The 22,026-nt window shown below is 38.6% G+C and overlaps 1 protein-coding gene across 6 annotated transcripts in view; it reads right to left on the bottom strand.

Annotated features, from left to right (window-relative positions):
* FUT9 (fucosyltransferase 9) overlaps nucleotides 1–22,026 on the bottom strand; it is a 106,351-nt gene that overhangs the window by 9,861 nt on the left and 74,464 nt on the right. The window contains exon 2 of one of the 6 annotated variants that reach the window (XM_058020449.1): nucleotides 19,661–19,818. The exons of 3 other annotated variants lie outside the window; for them this stretch is intronic. In XM_058020449.1, the coding sequence (XP_057876432.1) occupies nucleotides 19,661–19,703 (43 nt within the window). In that variant the 5' untranslated portion in view covers nucleotides 19,704–19,818. Of the gene's footprint in view, nucleotides 1–4,261; nucleotides 4,342–6,207; nucleotides 6,304–19,660; nucleotides 19,819–22,026 lie in introns of those variants that run through there. 2 more of the 6 variants (XM_058020450.1, XM_058020452.1) reach the window with 2 other exon arrangements.

Here is a 22,026-nt window from a genome sequence, read left to right as displayed (position 1 = left end):
GAGCCTCCTTTGTCCTTGCTCTAGTCGTTTCCTCCTGAGAGAAGTGATCAATCTCTTTCCAGAACTACTCTGCCATATGGTTCTTGCAAACCCTAACAACCCTAGTTAGGGGTTGTTAATTGCTAACCTTTGATCCTGAATGTAGCCCTAGAACTCACAAATGTTCTAAAACTAAGAGAAGTTAACCATGCAGCACCATGGCACACAAGGGAAAAGGAAGGGAAGTCAGTTACAGGAAAAAGTACTCTGAACATACTGGCACACTGTAGATTCTACAATGTGTTACAATTACTGTAAATGTTGTCTGACTTTCGTTTTCTGCACATCTTTCAATTTGTTGTGTTTTGCTTTCTTGGCTAGATAGTGCCACAAAAAAAATTTATTAAAACCTCACCCCTATAAATAGAAAAATATATAATATATAGATGCATATATATATATATATATATATATATGCACACACAAAGTCAAAGAAAATTTCAGGCCTTTAAAACCACTTCCACAGCTCATCTCTTCCTACTATGAAATAAATAATTAAATTCAGAATGAAGACATGATTGAATGTGATTCAGGGGTCCATTAATAGCACATAACTTTGCAGCCTTTGTGAGTGCAAAAACTGATGTGTAGTGAGTGTAGCACTACAGTTACAACAGAAATGTTTTCACATATATTGTTGAGGAAAGGAAGAAGGACAGAACATCACTTAGCTTAGCTTTACTCTAACACTGTATCTTGAAGAAAAGGAAATTGTCACAATATCTCCTGGTTTGGGAAATGGATGGTTTTAATTCTGGTTTTAGTTATAGTGGTGGGTTAACCTTGTCTGGCTGTCAGACCCACCCAGCCACTCTCTCACTATCTCTCCTCAACAAAATAAGGGAAGAAAATAAGATGAAAATCTCATGGGTTGAAGTAAGGATGGGAAGGTCACTTATAAGTTACTTTATAGGCTACACAGGCTCATCTTGGGGTGAAATAATGTAATTTATTGCCATTTAAAATTGATTTGTATTATGAGAGACAAAGACAAATATTAAAATAAATTTTTCCCTCTTCTTCCCAGGCTCAGCTTCCTCCTTCATTCCCACCTCTTATACCTCCTACCCACTCCTGAGCAGTGCAGGGGGATAGGAATGCGGGTTTGTGATCAGTCCACAACTATTCCTCTTAGCTCCTTCTTTCTCCTTGTACATTTCCCTTCCTCCAACATGAGTCTTTCCTATGGGATGCAATTCCTTCAGGGAAAAAAAATCTTAGCTACTGATTGGGCTGTCCATGGGATGCTTCAGGACACATCCTCCTGTGGGGTCCTCCCCAGGCCACCGTGGGCTGCAGGGGAATCTTTGCTCTAGTGCTTGCTGTACATCCAGCTATCCTTCCTCTCTAACCTTGGTGCTCGCAAGGTTGTTTCTCACGTTTTCCCCCTCATTTTTCACTGCTTGTGCCTTTCTTGGATGCACTTTCCCAGAGGTGCCAGCACCTTGGCTGCAGGGTGTAGCCATGCCCTGCAGTGGGTGTGTTGGGATATGCTGGAATTGGCACAGGGTGGCCCTGGCTGCTCTTTGGAGAGGCTGTCCAGAGTCCCTGCTGCCAGTGCCTGGGCACAAACACCTCCTACAATTATATAAAATATATGGAAGGCTGAGTCTGGTGCTTTTGTCAAGGCCCTTTTCCTGAAGGACATAGTTTAGCAGGCCCTCTCTGATTTCAGCAAAATGATTTTGAGGGGAGTAAAGGAGGGGAACGGTGTGTGTGCATGGCTTTTCCACTTATCCTCATCAGTTTAAATCCCTCTGAAAGAAAAATGAGGCTTTACAGCAACATTACATTGGCTTTTTTTAGCCTGTGTTGATTGTTTCTTGAAATTATGTCTGGAAGGAAGGATATGTCCTATGAGAGCCTGCTTCCCTGCCTTACTACAGGGAAAGGGAGAATGGGACCTCTAAGGAAGAAGGGATTTAGGTTGAACAGCTCTAGGAGATGCAATTCAAGGAAAAAGCAAGAGACTGAGCTGATATTCATGTAAAGCTGTTCTTTGTTTCTGTGCTTTTGAAAGCAATACACAGCACAGGTATAACTTATCACTGAACAGAGAGTGTCAGCTGAGTTTGAACAATAGATTGGGACACGTTTATTTTCAGGAGCTGATAATTTTCTAGGGATTAAAAAGGATGATGAAAAATCAGAAAAAGGATTTTAACATTGTGCCTTGTCACATAGTCACCCTCCAGTTATAAGCCTTTTGACTCAAGTCTCTGACAGGGATTATTTTACACTAAGCTCCTCTGCTAACTAATAACAAACCCCTGCACCATCACATGACAATTCTTACTGCATAGGAAATGACAAGGTATTATATCTTCTGTCCTCTGCCTGAAATTCTAATTTGTCCAGACTCTTGCTTTTGTGTAGGAAGCTTTTGAAGTATAGAGCCAATGTGAGGATAATCACTTGTTTGTGCTACCCCAAGCACCAATATTAACATCTGACCACATTAAACAAATGAGTTTGCCAATTTTTGTCTCTTCTGGGTTGATTTCCTCTCCTGGTTTTGCTGTCCTGTGAAGGCATGTCCTCCTTCTGATGTGGGATCATGGTTTTTAGTTTTTGCCTTTTACCAAAACACTAACCTACATCCAGACTCTATAGTCCTTTATAGTCCTGCATCCTTTGGATTCAGAGAACCAGCCATTCATTATGCAGTCTCACAGATCCTTTAGGTGAATTGGCATCACTGACATTCTTTGCTCTGAAACTACTCTTAAAGGGATGGTCGAAAAAGGTTCTAATAGCAGGACCCTTTAAAAAATTGAATGAGAGTCTTGCAAGGAAGCAGAGGACCTGAGCAGACAAAAATACCACTTATCCATACCCTGAGGAGCTGGACAGGGTTTTTTCATGGAATTCTATTTTTGTATTCCATTTTGTGGAATACAGTAACAACTATTCAGATGTATACTGGGAATAGCGGTGATTTTTCATGATGAAGTACGAACAGAATCAATAATTTCTGTGCTTCCCAAGGCAGATTGAGGGACCCATGGAATGGACCAGCAAACTCTGCTTTCATGACTTTTGGGATTTAGTCCTGGGCACAGTCAGGCAGCAGAAAGTACAGTGAAGGCATGTGTTAAACACTTGTTGACACATATTATTTGCATAGCATCATAAAGTGGTTTGGGTTGGAAGAGATATTTTGAGAATTAGCTTGTGTGTACTACTAGGACGTAAAGGTTATAGTGCACTAGAATTCACAGACAATTTTTTCCATAATAATCTCCAAAATGGGGAGTCTTTCCCATATTTATTTATGTCCTTCTTTTTTGTGCCCAAGATAACCATTAACATCTGACTGTAATTCTACTAAAAAGGTGACACTAAGGAGACATTTTTTGCAAGCCATCACCTTAGTTCACCCTTCCCCTTTCATGGCTTTTCTTCCACCACAGAATCACAAATTTCCTTTCTGTGGATTCCCTCCCCCATGCATGTTGAGTCTGAAAGGAGAACTTTGTCAAAGAGATGTGTTTACTGAGATTTTTGCCAGCTGGAAGAATTCTGTACTTTTGATAGTTTTGTTATAAAGTACATTTCAGAGTGTTGTGGAGTAGCAAGTATTTTCTAGGTGCTTTTTTTCCCAAGTTGAAAGTATAGTATTTTATCAGTACAAGACTGTTTTTCTCGGTACAAAACTTAGCAAGCCTTCTTTTTAAGTGCAAATCTTGGCATTCTATCAGCAAGCAACTGCATTTAGCAGCAACACAAACAGGGAGATAGTAATGGGGTATCAGACCTGTTAACCCCAAGTTTACCAGGCAAGGCTTGCAAAAAAATGTCTGGTTTTGCATGCATTATGATGAAAAATCAGTTTATTTAGAAATAAAATTGAATTTTATGGAAACTGTTTTATCATATTTTCCTTGCAACTGGGACTTGTCAGTCATTCCAGAAGGGACAGATATGTTTTGCTTTTTTTCTGATTATGTAATACTGCAGTGGGGAGAAAATATGAACTTTCTCGTCAATAATATTGATGCCTTTTTCTCTGGCGTTTTTTGGCACCAATTTCTTCAGTTCCTCAAGGTTTTGTCAGCAGTCCAAAATATACCATTACTTGCAGAGGTACAACTTTCATTACTAGTCTAGGACTGAGATTTTCCAAAGGGAAAGGACAGTATTTTAAAATAAAAATGAAGCTACGATTCTTAAAAGCATGGACACTGAACAATGAAAAAAAAAATCACAATACTTTTCACACCTTAGAATTCTTAAGTGTTTGGGGCTAACTCTTGTCTTCACCACTAGTTGGTCTCAGGATTCCTCAGGTGGAAATGCTTAACCTCAAGATCCTCAAGGATCGCTCCTGGCATCAGAGTGGGTGAAGAGCAGAAGGACCTTGAGGTGAACAGAGATGTCTACCTCTAGAAGCACACAATCTAGGTAGATACTTCAGGGCTATAAAAGGACAGCTGAATGCAGTGAAAACTGATAGGAATAACAAGTAAACAATTGTTATTGTCAGAAAGAAAGCTCATCTGAGATTGCTCTCCCTGTTCTCTGGCATGTTTTACCCCCCTTGGCCATGGCATATTTGCATTTATGCTAAAAGCTGGATTTTCTTAAAGCACACTTCCAATTAGCTAGAGCTATTTCACCTGCAGTATTGAAGAAAACCTGATTGCCTCAGGATAGCCAGCCTGTAACTTCTTATCTCCAAGTCAGTGCTGTATGGACATGCCCCCGAGGGCTTTTGCTTTAGCTCTGAAACTGAGGAGTGCTCCTTTTACTGGAATTAACTCACTTCTCCCAGTTAAGCTTCCTCTGTTGCAACTGGAACAGCGGATTTTTTCTCCCCCAGCATCCAAACACAGGCTTGTTTCCACACATTTCCATGCCTGTCCGCAGATTTCTGAAAACAGCCCAGCATGAAAAGGCTCAACAGAGCTGCACAGAGTTAAAAGGCTGAAAACAGAATGAGTTGCTGATCTCAGACTGCATATTTTTATTCTACTGTTTACAACATTCTTTTTCTTCCCCTTTCCAGCTCCTTTGTTTTTGAGTTATTTGTTAATTCCAGAGATTCCACTTTTGTGTGTTTGCACTCTGAGAACAGTATAGAATAATTTCATTCAGTGGTGGCAAATTTTACTTGGAACAGTTTAAAAAAATTACCTAAAAGCACCCCAAGGAGAGGTAGCCATTAAGACAGATTGCTTCAGAATGGTGCAGAACCTGTCACTGGAGACTGGCAAGAACCAGGTTAGACATGCACCACTAAGCCATGAGAGATCAAATTGTGCCCCCAGGTCCTAGGGCTGGGCTACAATGACCTCACTTTGTTCCTTCCAGCCTTGTGCTCATGGCAGTAAACACAGATTCTTATAAAATGAACCTAATAAGAATACAAACTGGCAGTCTAAAACTGTGTTGCAGAATAAATGAGTCAAATCATCCCCCATCCTCAACGTTGTCTTGCAAGCTATGAAGCAGCCACATGGCACAGAGTGAAAACTTGAAAGAAAGCAAAATATTATGTGGACAACAGCAACTACAAAGTTCCTATTTTTAAAGGCTAAACCTAAATCTTGCTGTCAATTGCTGGATGGGGTACAGCTGCTTTATTTTGTGAATGTCTGAATCTTGACCCTCTTGCTGAAGAAAATCCCATTCTCAGCTTCCTTCTCCAAATTGCTGTGCAGTGCACAGCATCCTGCCATGGCTCAGCAGCCCCCAGCCTCCCCCTGATTGTCATCTATCCTCTCCTTCTCTCCATGGCAGCCACACACTGTCACTCTCCAGCTGCTTATGCAACAGCTCAGTGGTTCCTTATTGTGATCCAGTGTACAGCAAAAGACATTAGCCAGGGACACAGAGTCTCTCAGAACAGCAGTGGGAAATGCCTAAAGCACTGCTGTCCATACCAGAGTGACTTTATGTCCACCAACACTATCATATATAAAAGAAAAAAAAAAAAATACAGTCCTATCAGCAAGAAACTTTTCCAGACAATCCAGAGTTAGTGTCAGGACACCCCACATGGCAGCAGCGTTGCTTTCTAATCATGAGCTTACGAGTTTGTCTCAGAGGATACAGAAGGTACCCTTTCCTTCCCTTGGCACAATTGGAAAATAAATGGCATGCAAAGTGATCAGAACCTCAGCAGCATTGCCAGCCTTGGTAGCATGCAGACAGAACCTTTTTTACCTTAACTTCCACGTTTGCTTGTCCACATCACAGCTAGTTTATGACCAACAGCAATCTGTGAAAGGGGTGGTGGCTTTCCATACTGTGCTAGGTGTAAAAAATGGAGTTCTTCACCACTGTAGCTTAGCAGCAAATTTTATCTGCCTTGCTAGAAAAGAGCTTTTTATCTTTCTGAATATAAAGCTCATCCTAGTTATGTAGCACAAGCCAGTCCCTGCCTCTTTCAAAAGCCCTGAAAAGGCTCGGCACAAAATGAAGCTGATCAAAGAAAAGTGCTCCAAAAGCAAGTGGTCTCTTCCTCCCCTCTTTCCATGTGGTTTGGGAACAGCAAACTGCTGTTCTCTCTGATTCTGCCAGAATTGCAGAAAGAGCTCTTCAGCAGCTTTGTGACTGGCTTGTAAAACTGCAGCCGGCCAGCTGAAATATGAATAACATACCTGCACAAACTGTGTGTTTGTGATGGCCACCCGCCCACCAGAAAGCCCTGGCTAACTCACAGTGCCTGCGAAAATAATGTGAGCAAAGTCAAACAGAGAGAGAGCATGAAGTGGCAGGAGAAGGACCATAGGCATTCCTGTGCACATAAGTTAAACTCCCCATCAAACAATCACAGTTGCTTCTGACTGATTTCCTAATATGTAGCTCCCCTGTATAGTGGAAAAACCTCCTCCTGTGAAGAAGATAAACCAGAATCAGGAAAAAGCAGAAGATGCCTACTTATAATATTGAGCACTTACTCTGGGGTATATTAGTTCTGTGGCAAAGCAAGGCTTTTGGAGCTCTGAGCCCCAGCTGTTTGTGCAGATATGATTAGAGGCTAGGTGCAGAAGCCTCTACACCACCCAATCTTGCTGCTTAAGCAAGCTCAAAAAATTTAATTGAGGTTTAATGCTGCCTTTTATGCAGATAAATCTGCATAGATCTGAGGATTTTGCCACTGGCAATGCAATTTTTGAGACAGCTCTGTAGCCAGGAAAGGAAGCCTGAGAGGCCTAAAATTCCATAATTCCCCCATAATCTGATCTCTGCTTAACATTTCACTTCTCTGCTTGCCTAGCACCTTTTCCTTAAGAGACTCATTATACCTCTAGGTTTGGGATCTGTACTGATAGAACCAGTTTTTTTTCAGATGCTGGTCAATGTTCTTGCTTTAATTTGAAAAATCTTCTGTGCTGTGGATCCTAGTTACCAGTAAGACAACAACTGCCCCAGAGAGAAAAGAAAGCTACTGGAGTGCTGAAGTCCACGGCAATCTGGTCTGTGGCTGAATTGGGGAATGCCATTTACTATTATGTTAGCAGAGAATAAAGGTGATAATTTGTAGGCTTACTTTTTAAAATATGTCCATCCATACTCTTTGCAAATGAGACTTTTTCCCCTCACAGAATGGAAGGATTGGCATTTGTTTTAAAATACAATCAACAGAATTGGGCTTCTGGACTATTCTGAGCTAAGAAGTAACTAAGTGTTTGTCAAGAGCATTCAGGATAGCCAAGACTCCTTAGCCAGGTTCTGCTAGTTGTCAAGATGCCCTGAGCAGAACTCCTCACTGATCCAGCTTTCCTAAAAGCCCATCAGTGACTCAAAACTTCAGGTTAATCTGTGCATAGAGAATACAATCCTTCATATTGTAACATACTGAGTGCCAAAACAACAGAGGCTTATTTTCTGCCTGGGAGAAGTGCAATTCAAATAATTGATGGATTGTAGAGCACTAGTGTGTGTGAGGACACCAGCACTAATTGGAAGAAAAGAAAAACTAGCACCAATCATTTTCATTGTGCACCAACAGATATGTTCTCAAGATTACTTGTGTTGGTAGTACCAAATATTTCTAAAGAATAAGCTGTTAAGTGTAAGAGAGAAGGTGATTATCAAACAAGACTCTTGAATGAAACTCTTGTAGTGCTGAAGCAAGATTAGTAATTCACTATGAAGGTTATACTATACTGTAAAGTTTGGACACTGAAAACATGAACAGAAGAGATCTCACACATCTCTTTCAAGATCTGATACAAGTGCCTTTTTACTCAAACACAGGGAGAAAGACCAGGATCCACAAAAAGTAAATTCAGAAACTTTCCTATTAAGAAGTTTAAACATATGCATGCACACAAACTGAAACAAAAACTTAATCACCCAAAACCTAAAGCATGATAAAACAAAAATGAAAGCATATTTAAAAACCAATATATGTTTTAGATAGTGTATACTATAAAACCAGCAAAACTAACAATCCCCCAACCTCTCAAACTGTACACTCTTCTGAGAAAACAAAATTGCAGTTGAGAGAAAGCAGTAGGTAACTTCTTGGAGTGTGCATAACTTTCTCTTTGTGTGCACAACAAAAGGAGGAGCAGATAGCTGGAACTACAAATATAACAAGCTGAGAATACAAAGCTTAACAAAGTCACTGAAGAGACTTTTCTGTAGAAAAGAAAAAACCTGAAGTTCTTCAGTGAAGAAATAGCAAATACACAAGAGGAATGGGTCGAAGGAACAATTGTCTGAAAAAATCCTCCAGTAGCTGCAAACACCAACCTGTTCTAAGGTGATATTTTCTTTTTACTACTTACTCTCCAGGTTAACATAGACACTGATGCCTCTGAGAGCAACTTGAGGTTAGAACATGTCAATGAAGAATATTCTGCACAGGCTGCTGACAAAAACTGCACAAAGCCAGCAGTTAGTTCAGAGATCATACTTCTTTTGAAAAGGCTCAAATTATTTGCTATTTCTTATCTTATTGTGTTCCTTTTAAGCATCTTAAAAAGAGAAGTTAAATGTTTGCAGTCTAAGTTTAATTCTAATATTTAATTTGCCCTTGATTCTAATGTTCAATTACTGGATTTTAGTGTCATACCTTATTCTACTCTTAATAGAGAAAAAAGTTCCATAAGAAATTAATGAATATTTTGCCACTAGAGTAACAATTCAATGTACAACTACTTACTGTATCATAGAAATACAATTTGCCAAGTAGTCTTTTTTCCATCTTAGGGTTTGCAACCCATAGTGTTTCTCTGGCACAACATGACTGCTTATTAAAACTAGGCATTTAAAATGTGGAAAGAAAGAGATTTGTTCCTACCATGCAAGGAAGACTTTATATTGCAATTTTACTCAGAAAGTAACTTTCTAAAGAAGGTCTGGAGAGATAGGTAGGAGGAAACACAGAGAGAAAGAAAAAGAGCAAGGGAAATAAGCTGGAAAAGATTTAAAAAGGGGTCTAGATATGAGGTCAGCAACACTTAATGCTGGATTCCTTTACTTTAAGGAAATTGGTGTAAAAAAAGTGATGGCAAGCAGCTGCCTTTTCAAACAGACTGTGAATCCATGCAATTCTGTTTAGCAATTGTGGGTAGGACTAATTTGATGACAAAAATGTTAAGAGGAGCCTAAATCCCTAATCCTAAGTGTCCTAAGAAGCCCCAAACCAGGAACAGGCTCTACGAGTAGGGATCAGGGGACACGTTGCAATCCTGCAACCCTGGAAACCTCTGTTCATTTGTCTGTTAGTTCTGGTCATGCTTAAACTCTCTCTGACCCTCTGCCTTTCAGACTCCTGTGCTCTCAGCTGCCTGGTGCCAGCACATCCCCAGAAGGGGCTCATTCTTCACAGGGAAGGGCCACTCAAAATCGATAAACCAGCTATTACCCCAGCTCTGAGCCCCAAGGAAATAGATGTACCTACAAGAGCAGACTCCGTCTTAAATGCACTGGTAACAGCTGCTTTTTGTTTGTTTGAATTTAAAGGAAACAGGCAGAGGATGAAGTCCCTTTGTGCAGAAACTGAAGCTATGACCTATTTAGATATGAATCTTTCTTCAACCTCAAGTGATTCAGATCTCGATGATTCAATTTTCTTAAAGGCTTTCTAGCTCCTAAACAACAATGTCTGTTGATTTTACAGTGTGTGAAGAGCATTAGGAATAGAGGTGAGCAATCCTTTTCCCCTCACTGGAGGCCTAGGTGCTAATCAAGACAATACTATTTTCTTTTGACCTCTTTCTGTCTCCTGCCTATTGACTCCCTAATGATTTATGCCCAGGGGCACATCTGCAGCAGTAGAAGGTAGAGTCAGCTTCCTTTCCCATGCAGTTTACAACCCTGTAAAGAGAAGGTTAAAGAGAGGGTTTAAATCTCCATTGTTGGGAAGAACACAAAAACTGGTATTTATTTTGGGTGAATAATTTTCTGACTGTGCTTCAAAAGGTGTAATTTCCTAACTTCTTCATAAAAGGAAGGGACTAGATCCCTGCTCTTGGGGGAGGTTTCCTCAAGAATCCTCTGATTCCTCAAGATTCCTTCTGAATCTCTAGAAGGACCCAATCCTTTAGGGCACTGGAAGTATCTTGGTGAAGTATCTTGGTGAAGAACCCCAGTTCTGTCTTGGGCAGCCTCTTTCACTGTTAGTGGTGTGTTGCACTTGGAGGTGCCCAACAGATTGTCTGCATTTTGTAGGTGCTCCAGGAACCCCAAGGAAGCTTTTGGGCTGACAACCAGACCTGCTAATGGTCAGCAGGTGGTGGGTGTTGAGGACAGCCTTTGATCTCTGTGGTTAGTTGTGGTCAAATTCACACAAAACAAATGTTAAAGTACCACAAAGACCTCTTCCCAGCCAAATTAAATGGAATTTCTGCTAGAATATAAGTCTGTTGTAAGTCCTCCTAAAGGAAATTTAATCAAAAGCAATGATAATAATGTTAGGAAATCATTATTTCGCTGACAAGAACATTGCTCTGCTGGACAGCACTGATTTACCTGGGCAATTAGAGCCTGCTGATGCCCTGAAAAATCTCATACACAAGACATAGAACAAAGTGGTAGAGAACTTCCTGGCTCTTTTATCAGTTTAATCTGAGTTTAGTTGAGCAGAATTTCATTTGAGTTAGGCACTAATCACTTTGTCTCATGGACACCTAAAGTGTAAGACTCCTTTCCTTCAATAAAATAGCTTCAAATCTACCAATTAAGAGTACCATAGAACCAAAGTAAAAGGTGCTCTAGTAAAAACAATACATTCACTTTTGAAATGTCTTTCCCAAAAGAATCTTTGGGACTTTTGCAAGCATAAAGTTTTAATCAAGCCACAGTTAGAAAATTATTACTAAAACTGCACTGCGTGGAGTAAAGGAGCAGTGGAAATCAAGTCCAGGAAAGATAAGTAATTTTCACAATATCATGAAAATTTGAACAACTATTTGACAACTATGACTTAAATTTGCATCAAAATGGTTGAATCTGTGGGATAGAATATTTTCTTCAAACAAACTGCACCTGAAGATAGTCATATCACATTTATTCAGATCAGATATCTTTTTTATGTATCTTTGTTTCAAATCTCTGAAAACGCCTTCAAATTTTTTTGAGTGAGGTAAATTAGTGCAGAGAAATGGAAGACTTAGTTAGATTAAAGTCAGCGACCCCTTGATCTTCAAAATAAGCAAGAGCCAACCCTTTTGCAGAGCTATAGTTGAAATTCTAACAGCATAGCTGGATTTGTTGAAAGACAAGAAGTATCAGAGATGCAATTTTGCTCACAGACACACTGTAAAACCTATTAATTTCAGTATGGTTAGGGTTTTGTTCTTTCAATGGATTGCAGCAACATGTAAGAAGAGAAAAAAAAGAGAGCTCAAAAGCTGTTCCTTTGTGTTCCTTAAGATTAACTTAGGAACAAAAATCCTAAGGCAACTCAGGAGACAGCAAGACAGATGTAAGTTGGAGCACAGGGAATCTAAAATTTGGAACAAGGTGCAAATAATAAACACCCTCCCTTATACACGCACATACTGTGCCACCCACATTCTGTAACTTCAGAAAAGATTGAATCACCTTTTGGAAGTGTTTCTGTTTTCACACCTGCTGTATTTTATAAATACATACTTCTATGAATACTTGTATATATATATATATATATACTATATATGTGGTATTTATTTGTAGCACACTTAATTCCTTAGACTCCCTGAAATGTGATTTATCAATTATGCTTTATATTTCTCTGTATCCTCTCTACATATGTAGTGTGCAAACAAACCCAGACACGATGAACTCATGGATGTTTAGGCAGCAGTGCCCGGGCTGCTGGCCCTGGGTGGAGGCTGTGTCCCCGTGGGATGTGCTGCTGCTGTGCTGTCCTGGTGAGATGTGCTGCAATGAGACAGCCAGTGGGTGCAGAGGGCAATGGAGTCACTATTACTGCCGTGCTGGAGGGAAAGAGCACTGAATTCACTGGGGCACTGAGCCAGCGAGGGGTGGATGGGAAAAGGAGGCAAAAAGTAGAGACAGGTATTATTATAGGGGAAATAAAATATTTTTCTTTCTTACGTCCTTTAACTCTTTTGTCATTGATGACATGAAAGAACCTATTGCTCTGAAACAATTATTTCATCAGGAAACACAGCAGCAGGCTGGATCCTGCAATCCTGAAGATTATTTACAGCATGAGATGCATGAAACCTCTGTATAAATTACTGGAGATGGGAAATCTGCCTTTTGATTTCTGGAAAAAGTCTAGCAAGGAGCAGAAGGCAGTTCCTTAGACTAGAATTCTGATGAAATATGGCATGGGGGAATTGGGTGAATTTACTCCCCATTAAGCAAACAAGCATGTTTATTGATACAGCTGATATGAATAGAAAGCTTTAAAGATAAACGAATTTTAAATTCCAATTTAAGTTGCATTCATATTCTGTCCCTTTTTGCATTTTCTGCATCAGCAATTATTATCAACTTCTTTTTTATTACCAGCCAGTTTCTTTCAAGGCTTCTGTTCTTTAAGGTTTTTAGTGATGAATAAGGCAAACACTATTGTTTTCAACAAGCTATTTTTAGTGGATTAATTTTAGTTGCCAATACAGATGTCTAAGATTTATGAGCATGTTTTAAAAATAATAAAAAAATTCTAAGAACATGTTGGAATAAACCCTTTTAAAGGCTTTTTCTACACATCTTCTGTTTGTCTTTTGAGTTATTCAGGTTCCTATGTCAAGTTCAACACCTTAGCATCTGGTTTTGTTATTTATTGCTCTGAAATTATGCTCTGCAGTGCCAAAAGGGAAGGTTAAAATGTAAGCAGAATTTGGTACAACAAATCAAGAGAAAGATATGAAGATCAGAGGAGTATTTTTAAAAATTGAGTTACTTTGGATTTTTTGAGGTGTAACTACAGTGCAGAATACTTTTTAATAGATTCCAAATAATTTAATATTAACTGGAAAATAGAGTTTTCAGATGCCCATCACATAGTTAGAAAATTCCATACAGTTTAAAGGCAGTTTTGCTGCTTTAAGCTGTTTGTTTGAGTGCCAAGCAAGCATTTATTCAATGTTTATGGTGTAAGCATTTAAATAGAAAGTAAAAGATTACTTAACAGTACTTGTGTGCGATTGACAGATATTGGAATTTGACTGCACTCTGTGCTACTTAAAATGATAACAAATGAAATGTGTGCATCCAGAAAAACTGGTTTTGGATGGATGAACTTGACTTGCTGATGAAAGTAAAATGAAATAAATTACACTTCAACCTCTCTGAAACTAGCATGTAATGCTGAACTGTATTTCACTAGGAGACTTCAAATAGGTTGTCTAAGATTTTTTCAAACCCAAATAGAGAATAAAATACAATAATCTCCATGAGACTTCTGGAAAGATACTTTAAATTTGTCATTTTATGCAAGGAAGCATGACAGAGTTTTGCAGAGCTGATGTGTTGATAATATGATTATTTCATCTAGATTTATTTTCCCTTTCGGATTTTACACCACTGGTTTATTTATCTGCCTCATAGAAGGAAAATTAGATAAAAATAACAGCATGAAGGAAAATGTAGCTTTGGAATAGATTGACTTACAATATTTAAGAACAATAAAAAATTTTCCACTGCAATAATTATTTGAAGTGAAGAGTAAATTGTTAAAATTTATTTTCCAAAGTCCCGCAGCGTATAACCTGTTTTCTGCCAGTGAAGGACAAACTCAGATTTACAGAATAGAAGCTATAAACTATGTGGAAATGAATTTCTTATTTTCATTGGACAGGATGAATTGGGTCCTTTGTTCCCTATTCTCTCTTGATAAACTGCTTCTAAAATGGTTTTTGATGCATTGTGCACAAAACTATATTTTGATCTACGAAAGTTCAAAGAGACTCGACCACAGAATGTTTAATTCTTTTTTCGGTTATAAGTTTGTCAACACAAAAATCTACCTTGGGAAAGTTGAGTTTGTTGACATTTTCTCAGGGGTGTTTTTTACCATATTTGAATCAAATTTTAAGGGAAGCGCAAAGATGCTTTCATGTCAGTGCACCTCATTAGGGAGAGATTAGTTTGAAATATTTCAATTTTGCTGTGAACAAAAAGGGAACATTTCAGTATCACAAAATTTTGCAGAGGACAAAAAGTCACCCCAGCTATCATTAAGGTTCCCTTAATGGCTGTAAGATTTCTTCTGCTGTCAAGCTTGGCAGAGACATCCATCCTTACCCATGTAAGGATGCTGTCAGGATGGGATATAACAGCCTCACATCCCTCTCATGAGCTGTAAGGCTGAATTACCTTCTAAAAAGAGAGTAAGAGGGGAAGAAATGCATCTCACCTTGATACAGACATAACCTGAGTAATCAGTACTTTCAATCAGGAGACAATCCAGCCACTGTTGCTCTAGCAGCAAGCACCCACAGGGGTACCAGTGTCCCCAGAGCTTCCCAGTGTCCCCTAAGATTTCAGGTAAGGGCACCTCAGAGGATCAATCCTAAAGAGCTCGTACCTCAACATGCACATGTACAATGCTTCTACAATGCAAAGCTTCTCCTTAGGGTCACAACCTCAGATATTATGGTCCTACTAACAGATTGACCTGCTCTCTTAACTACCTCTCTGTTATTATTTTCCCTTCTACTGTTCCCTTTTCATAATTCTGACCCTGTTTTCATCTTTACTCCTTTTCTTTTTGGGGCAATGTCAGAACATTTCAATTTCTCAGAATTAGAAACAACTAAGGAATTCTGTCAGCTCCAGCAACATACAAACCTCTTCACTTAAGTATCCAAATAGCACTGCCAGTGCCTCTTTTCCTAGCCTTTGTCAACATTTAGAGTGCTTTTATTTACTGAACATTTACATATTTTAAGACACATTAGCAGAACTTTGAGTGTTTTTGATAGGGTCCAGGGTTTGAATGTTAATTCAACAACATTTGTTTCATACATGGAAATTGGTGAAATAAAGATCCATGAAAAGTCTGGGAGAAAAAGATTCTGAAATGTTGTAATTTTTTTTCTTTGTGTACTGTTCCTCTGAGAAAGGGGAAAGATTGTCAGTCAGACAAGGAACATTAAAGAACTGGATTTCTTAAGACTTCAAGAGTGTGCAGGAGAGACAGGTTCTCCAGACTCATCCAGAGCAAAGGTGGCAGAACAGAGGCAGTTTCTTGATAGTTATTTTTCTGTTAAAGACATAATATACATATGTCCTACTGTGCTATTTATTCTGTATTATTGAATCAGAATTGAAGAATTGTGGCTTTACTATGTTGTTTATTATGCAAAATTAATCTCCATGCCTATGCATGTTTACACTAAGGGTGCTACATTTACTTTCATGGAGACAAGGTGCAGGGTGCATTACATCCCTGACATTACATGTAGGCTCATAATCTTACATGCATTTCACACCATTTCACTCTACTAATTCATTACTAGAGTTGGACCTTGTTACCCCAGAAGCAGACACTCCAAATTAAAAATGACTGCGGGATCTAATCACTGAGACTTTCAGGTATAATCATTACCCAGTTAATGAGCATGAGTTAAAAATCCTGTTAATTTCATTATAACACTTTATTTTGCATACACTTTCTGGACCTATGATTGCAGGCTTTGTGTAGGTTGCCATGCAAATGATGCCTAAAGAGGCTGACCTGGAACAGAGGCTAGACAGAGTTAAAGGAATAAAGTGGGTATTTATTGAAAGGCCTTCAAGGGCCTTGGGCTGTACAAGATCTTGGCCACGGCTCTGCCAATGGTGGACCCAAGATGGACGCAAGATTCACAACACGTCACGAATTTTCACACTTTTATAAGTTTTGGTCCATTTACACATTGGGGTCAATTGTCCAATTACAGCTTCAGGTTATGAAATCCCATCCTCCCAGATTGCTCTCCTCAATTCACCATTGTTTACACTTCTTGAGCCTAAAGCTGCAATGGTGTCCTTGGTCCTCAAGCTGGAAAAGGATTGTTTTGTCCAACTAAACTGTGAAGAGACCTTGCTAATACTTTGTATGAATTTCACAGTCACACATAAAGGCAGTACAGAATCTAAAAACTATGAAAGCTAAAATTCAAGGCATCACAAATACCTCATTGAAATAAGAGGTGTTATGTTCTGTCTGTGTCCAGCTCTGTTGGTTCCCAAACCCCGTTTCCTCACTGTCCTGCTTCTCAGATCTTCTGGAAGACTTTGGCTGCAGGTGACAGCACTGTGACCAGTGATGATGCTCTGAAACAAGCAGCTTTTCCCCATGTTTCTCAACATACCTGATCCAGAGCCTGCATCTGGCCCAACATCTACCAGGTCCTGTTCTCTAGTGAGGTTCCATACTGGATCTCACTTTTAATATGCCTGTATATACATTTGTAAGCTTTTGATATGTGTATGTAATTGGGAATCACTGTTCTCAAACTTTCCCTTTTGATTGGCCACAGTATAAATATGATCACTAAGCTATAAAGATATCTGTACACAAACTGGTCAAATTATGATGCCACAAAAAGCAGCATAATAAACAAAACCACAGAATTATATAGAGTATAACTATTATCAAACTGAGTATAGCACACTAAAGTAATTCCTTCTGTAGCTGCCAGGGAAGAAAACCACTTTGACAAAGCAAAGCAAGGGAAGCTTAATAAATAAATGATACAAGGAAGGCAATTCTTAACCCTCTCCCTTTTAACTTTAATGGAAGAATCTCTTAAGGAGAATAATTCCAAAGAGCTGCTTGGAATAGGGAAATGGATAGATGTTTTTCTAAGGGCAAAAAAGATAGGTGAAGCGCAAATATGGACTTTCCTGGTCTGCACTGATCAGCACTTTGCCTTTTGCTTTGAAAGCTGTTATTACTCCCTAAATAACCTCTTGTTGTTACTCCACTTTCTCTGTAATAAGGGTGGCAGCTGTTTGCTATCGTGCGTCACAAGTCTGAAGGTGTATTTTGGTGGTAAATACAGAGTATGAAACCCACTATTTGGATGTCATTCCCACAGCTCAACTAACATGCTGTCACTGTCATTTTAGCATCCTAATTACATCAACATCGTCCTTTGTGACTCTCACTGCAGATTTCCAATCAAAATGTCTGTGATGAGGGAAATAGCATTATTGCAATCAAAGAGCTGAACAGCGTCTCTAATACTAGCTTGTTTAACTTCCCAGACACAGAACATAGATCTGAACAGCTAAACATGGCAGGAAAGCACACCTATGCTGTGACCTGCTCTGGCTTAGCTGCTGAGGAGCAGCTAATCATGGATGAGAATTGCCAGACTTCAGTGCACCTCACTCCTGTAACATTGAAGGATGGTAAAGAAAGAGCATAACCAATACAATTTCTGCCTCTTAGTATCTTTCCTGTGTGCTTGCATACGTGCATATGAATTCACACACACATAAAAGAAAGTCCCACATGATTAAATTATTCAAAATGTTTTACCCTTGATTCTGATTCAATTTTATGGTAAACCTAAATCCAGGAAGCCTGAGGTTCCCGGGTTCTTCAGCACTGTGAATACACAGAGATTCCATTTTCCCTGAGAGATAACATTTCTAGGAATCACAGCAGTACTGCAAATCTTAAATGTAATGTGCTCTACCCCAAAAACTATAATGCAAAACATACAGTATTGATTGCAAAAAATCCTACTAGGAGACTGTAGGAAAGCAGCTCCTGAGTTTTACTGCTATTTCCAATTGAGTATAAAGAGCTCGCTGCTTGTTCTCTCAAGGCAGAGAGCCCTTAACGTGGAAGGTTTGAAACAGTCTCGAACAAATGCTCTTTTCTATCTTTTCTGCTTGTTTTTCTTCTTTTGATGCCCTATGGGTCTGAACCATGACTGCAGCCTATTTTGTGTCAGGAGCAGAAGTTGTGCTGGATACACTTGGCTGCAATGCATCATTAGGAACTGGTTTAGCAATTGTGTAGACTGAGAGTAGTAAAATATTTTGAGTGATGCTCTCTGTGATTTGGAACTCATCAGAGGTGTGGAATGAATATGGTCTGAATAGCTCTAGCTCTATTACTGTAACAGAATAACTGATCTAATTTGGAGAAATTTGCCACTGGTTGGATGCTCCTGTCCTGTTTTACTGCATCGCAGGTCTATGTTAGTTAACATGTGTGGTGAAGTGTTGTATTTTCTGTAAATTGTGGCTTTTTTTTTTTTTGCTTTTCTTCTAAAATGATCCATGAATTTTACACTCCTACCCTCAGTTGGTATCTCTACCAGTGAGAGCACTAGTGAAACAAAAATTTCCTCTTCCCAGTAATGATATACACATTGCTGTCTGCACATTTGGTGAAGAAAGCAATGACTATGGTTTGCCAGCACTGTCCTTGCTCCTAAAATATGAAGAATATGTTTATTTTGTGCAAAAAATACATGAAACTTTTATTCTACTGGGAAAAGATATACTGAAGTCTAAAAAAAGGTTTCAGAGCTACTTACGCTATAAATAACTAAAAGTGTCTCTTTCCTTATTCTGTTATTAAAGAAAAAAACCCCAAAAACTTAAGATCCTTGCAGAGCTCTCAGATCTAGGATCTGTTCTTGGGCTAAAACTTCATCCTGAACCATCAAAGCTCTCTGATCTGCAGCAAGTCTTCCCAAATGCTCGTGGAGTTCGCATTCACATTCTAGTCTCTTTCACAGTTTTTTCCTCAGATTGTCAATCTCACTACTTAATTGAGGTATCACTTTTCAGCATTGCTCCCAAAGGATTGCTGAGCATTGTAGCAATTGCCTGGCTTTGGAAATCCTGGTATAGCCAGATAAACCTGTAAACAAACCTGGTTTTTTAAGAGATTGTGGAAAGCATAATTACTAGTCTGGTATTTAATTTTGCTATAAAGGTTTTTATTACACAAATAAAATCTCCCTCTACACCAAAAGGAACAGGTTTATTTCACTGTAAACTTCTTTATACTTTAAAAGTATAATTTAATTCCTTTACATAGGCAACTAACTTCAGATTGCCATAAAAGAGAAGCTGTGATGGCACTTCTGACAGAAATTAGAAATGAGAGCAACCTATTATAAGTTTGAGTGTTGATGACATTTTACCTGGTCTGCTTGAATGTTGAAAGAGCTGATGGGGACACTGACAAGTCAGATCTTATGCCTTGATTTAGTTTCCTCAAACGAAAAATGGAGTTAAAGAGACTCACCTTCTTTGTACAGCATTCTGAAAGTAGGTACAGAAATTATCATGTAACTAATATCGTGTAACTGTTTCTCTTGTACTGACTGAATCCTCTGTTAAGTGAGTAATTGGGGTCTGTGACAGCTTTGGACTTGCAAATCAGCACAGATGAGATTCAGCAGACTGGAAAAGCAAAAATCAAAAAGTGATCTATCAGATTACTTCCTAATCTCAGTGTCACGTCAAGTGCACACAGTAGGTTGTAGTAATTGCAGAAGAAACTCTGATTTGCATTTCTGGTAGGTCCAGATCACCAGATCATAGCCTCAATGTGTTTGCTCTCCAAATGAGACCAAAATAAATCATTTTATTCAGATATCATGGGAGCACCAGCTGTAATTTGCCTGAGCTGATGTTTCCAACCTTTCAGCCTGGCTTTGTGGGGCTGGCTGCACTGATGCCCTGCAAAACAACACGGAGCAGAGCTGGCTCACTTCTTGAGTATGGCCAGATCCACTGTGCAGCAAAGATGTTACACAGCATAGATATTGTGGCAGTCCTTATGAATCACAATGCATTAGCACTCCTACTACTTTACTCCAAAGGGCAATGGGGTCAGAACTTTGCTCACAGGAGGCACGCACAGGTAATAGTAATGCACTGCATGGATCTTGTGTGTAAAGGATTTCTTGCTTGAAAGATTGTCATGCACTTTCCTTTATTGACACCAAGTTTTTTAAGCTGAGAAAATACAGTTTCTATTTTAGTGTGACTTCAAAGCCTGGAAAAAGCAGTTTTTAGCCTCAAGGTGATATGAAGAAGGAGAACACTGATGGGCACAGAGGAAAAGCAGACTAGGCAAATATACCCCAAGCTGATATGCAGTACAGCTATTGTTATTATTACATTTTGTCTGCCTTTTTATACTGTATATTTAGAGGCTTGGTAGTAGAGAGGAATTAGCAGTCTCTGTTAGTCTATTCATTACTTTCAGAGATATTTCAAATGCTTTTTTAGCTGGCCCAAAGAAATCTAAACCCAAAGAAATCAATAAGAAGAAGTAGACTACAACATTACACATTAGAAAAAAGAAAACAAAAGTATTTATGTCCTTCTGTCCCATGTTACCTTCTTTTTTCTTACTGCATTATCAGTGTAGTTGTGCCATTGTAGCACATTGCTATTTAAATTCCTTTACAAAGGTTATTTTTGAGAAAGTTTAAAAGTTTTCAGTTGTGCCATTGTCTCTGAGGCAAAAGTTACCTCAAATTCCTTCCAGTTTTCTTCTCTCAGGTGCTTCAGATTATTTCCCCAAAACACGATTATCAATTCAGAGCTATCTTTTAAATGACATTTGAATTACAGCAGTAATCACAGATAATTTTTTCTGTATTATAACTTTAATATGCTCTTAGTAAGCTCACAATATTGCTTTATAAACTTTGTTATAAGAGTAATAGGGAAGAATGAAGACTCTTATTTCTATTTTCTTTCAGTATCCATTCTCTGTGGGAGCTAAAGAAAAAGAGCTAAAAAAAGGTGTTGTGACAATAAGAAGATTAAATATTAAGTGTCAGCAAGTGTTTCCACTTCTCTGCAAAGACTTATATATAAAATTAGCTTTTAAAAGCTTCTTACAGAGTATTTTATAACTGTTTTACATGGAGTATAAATAAATCACCTAATTTTGGACTAGCCATTTAATAAACATAAAGAATCTTAAAGAAATTAACTCTTTTACACACAAAAAATCCCTGTTAACTCTCACTATATGAGTCTAATTATGATGGCCACATTAAATTCCTAATTTAGTACATACTAATGATTCTGAGAAGAAGTGTAATTTAAGCTTGAGCTAGATGTTGCAGAATTCTACAAAGTCCCAAGTCAAGACAGTAAGCTTGGTGAAACTCATCCTATTTGTGGAAGGAATATGGTCCCACTTTAAAAATCACCTGACATACATATGTGACAGAAATCCATCAGTGTTTTCAAAAATGACCTAGACATTCTAATTGGAACTTCAATCTTCTAAAAGTTAGGCATATTTTCTAAATTGGGTGTTTAATCTATTTTCATATTTAAGGAGAGAGACTACTAAGTGAGTAATTCACAAAATAGCTGTCTTTTAGGGAGGCTAGATGCTTATTTCTTATTTCCTCTAGGGATGTAGTTATTAATCCTTTTTTGGATTCAAGTGGATGAAGGAGTAGAATCTTTCTGTATTGGCAGGTGGGGAATGTAAGGAACATGTCTTAAAAGCCATTGTAGAAAATAGAAGAATAAAATCCAAATACCTTCTGTGTTTGATTTGGGTTCTTATCTTCCAGGAAAGAAATCTAACAACTAATCTGTAAGGAGGAATTCAGAAATAAGGATCTTTGTGCATCA

This window comes from Melospiza georgiana, chromosome 3 (assembly GCF_028018845.1).
Source record: "Melospiza georgiana isolate bMelGeo1 chromosome 3, bMelGeo1.pri, whole genome shotgun sequence".
In the NCBI taxonomy this organism is placed as follows: Eukaryota; Metazoa; Chordata; class Aves; order Passeriformes; family Passerellidae; genus Melospiza; species Melospiza georgiana.
Note: the sequence above shows the minus strand (reverse complement) of the source record. Positions and strands in the feature narration are given on the sequence as shown.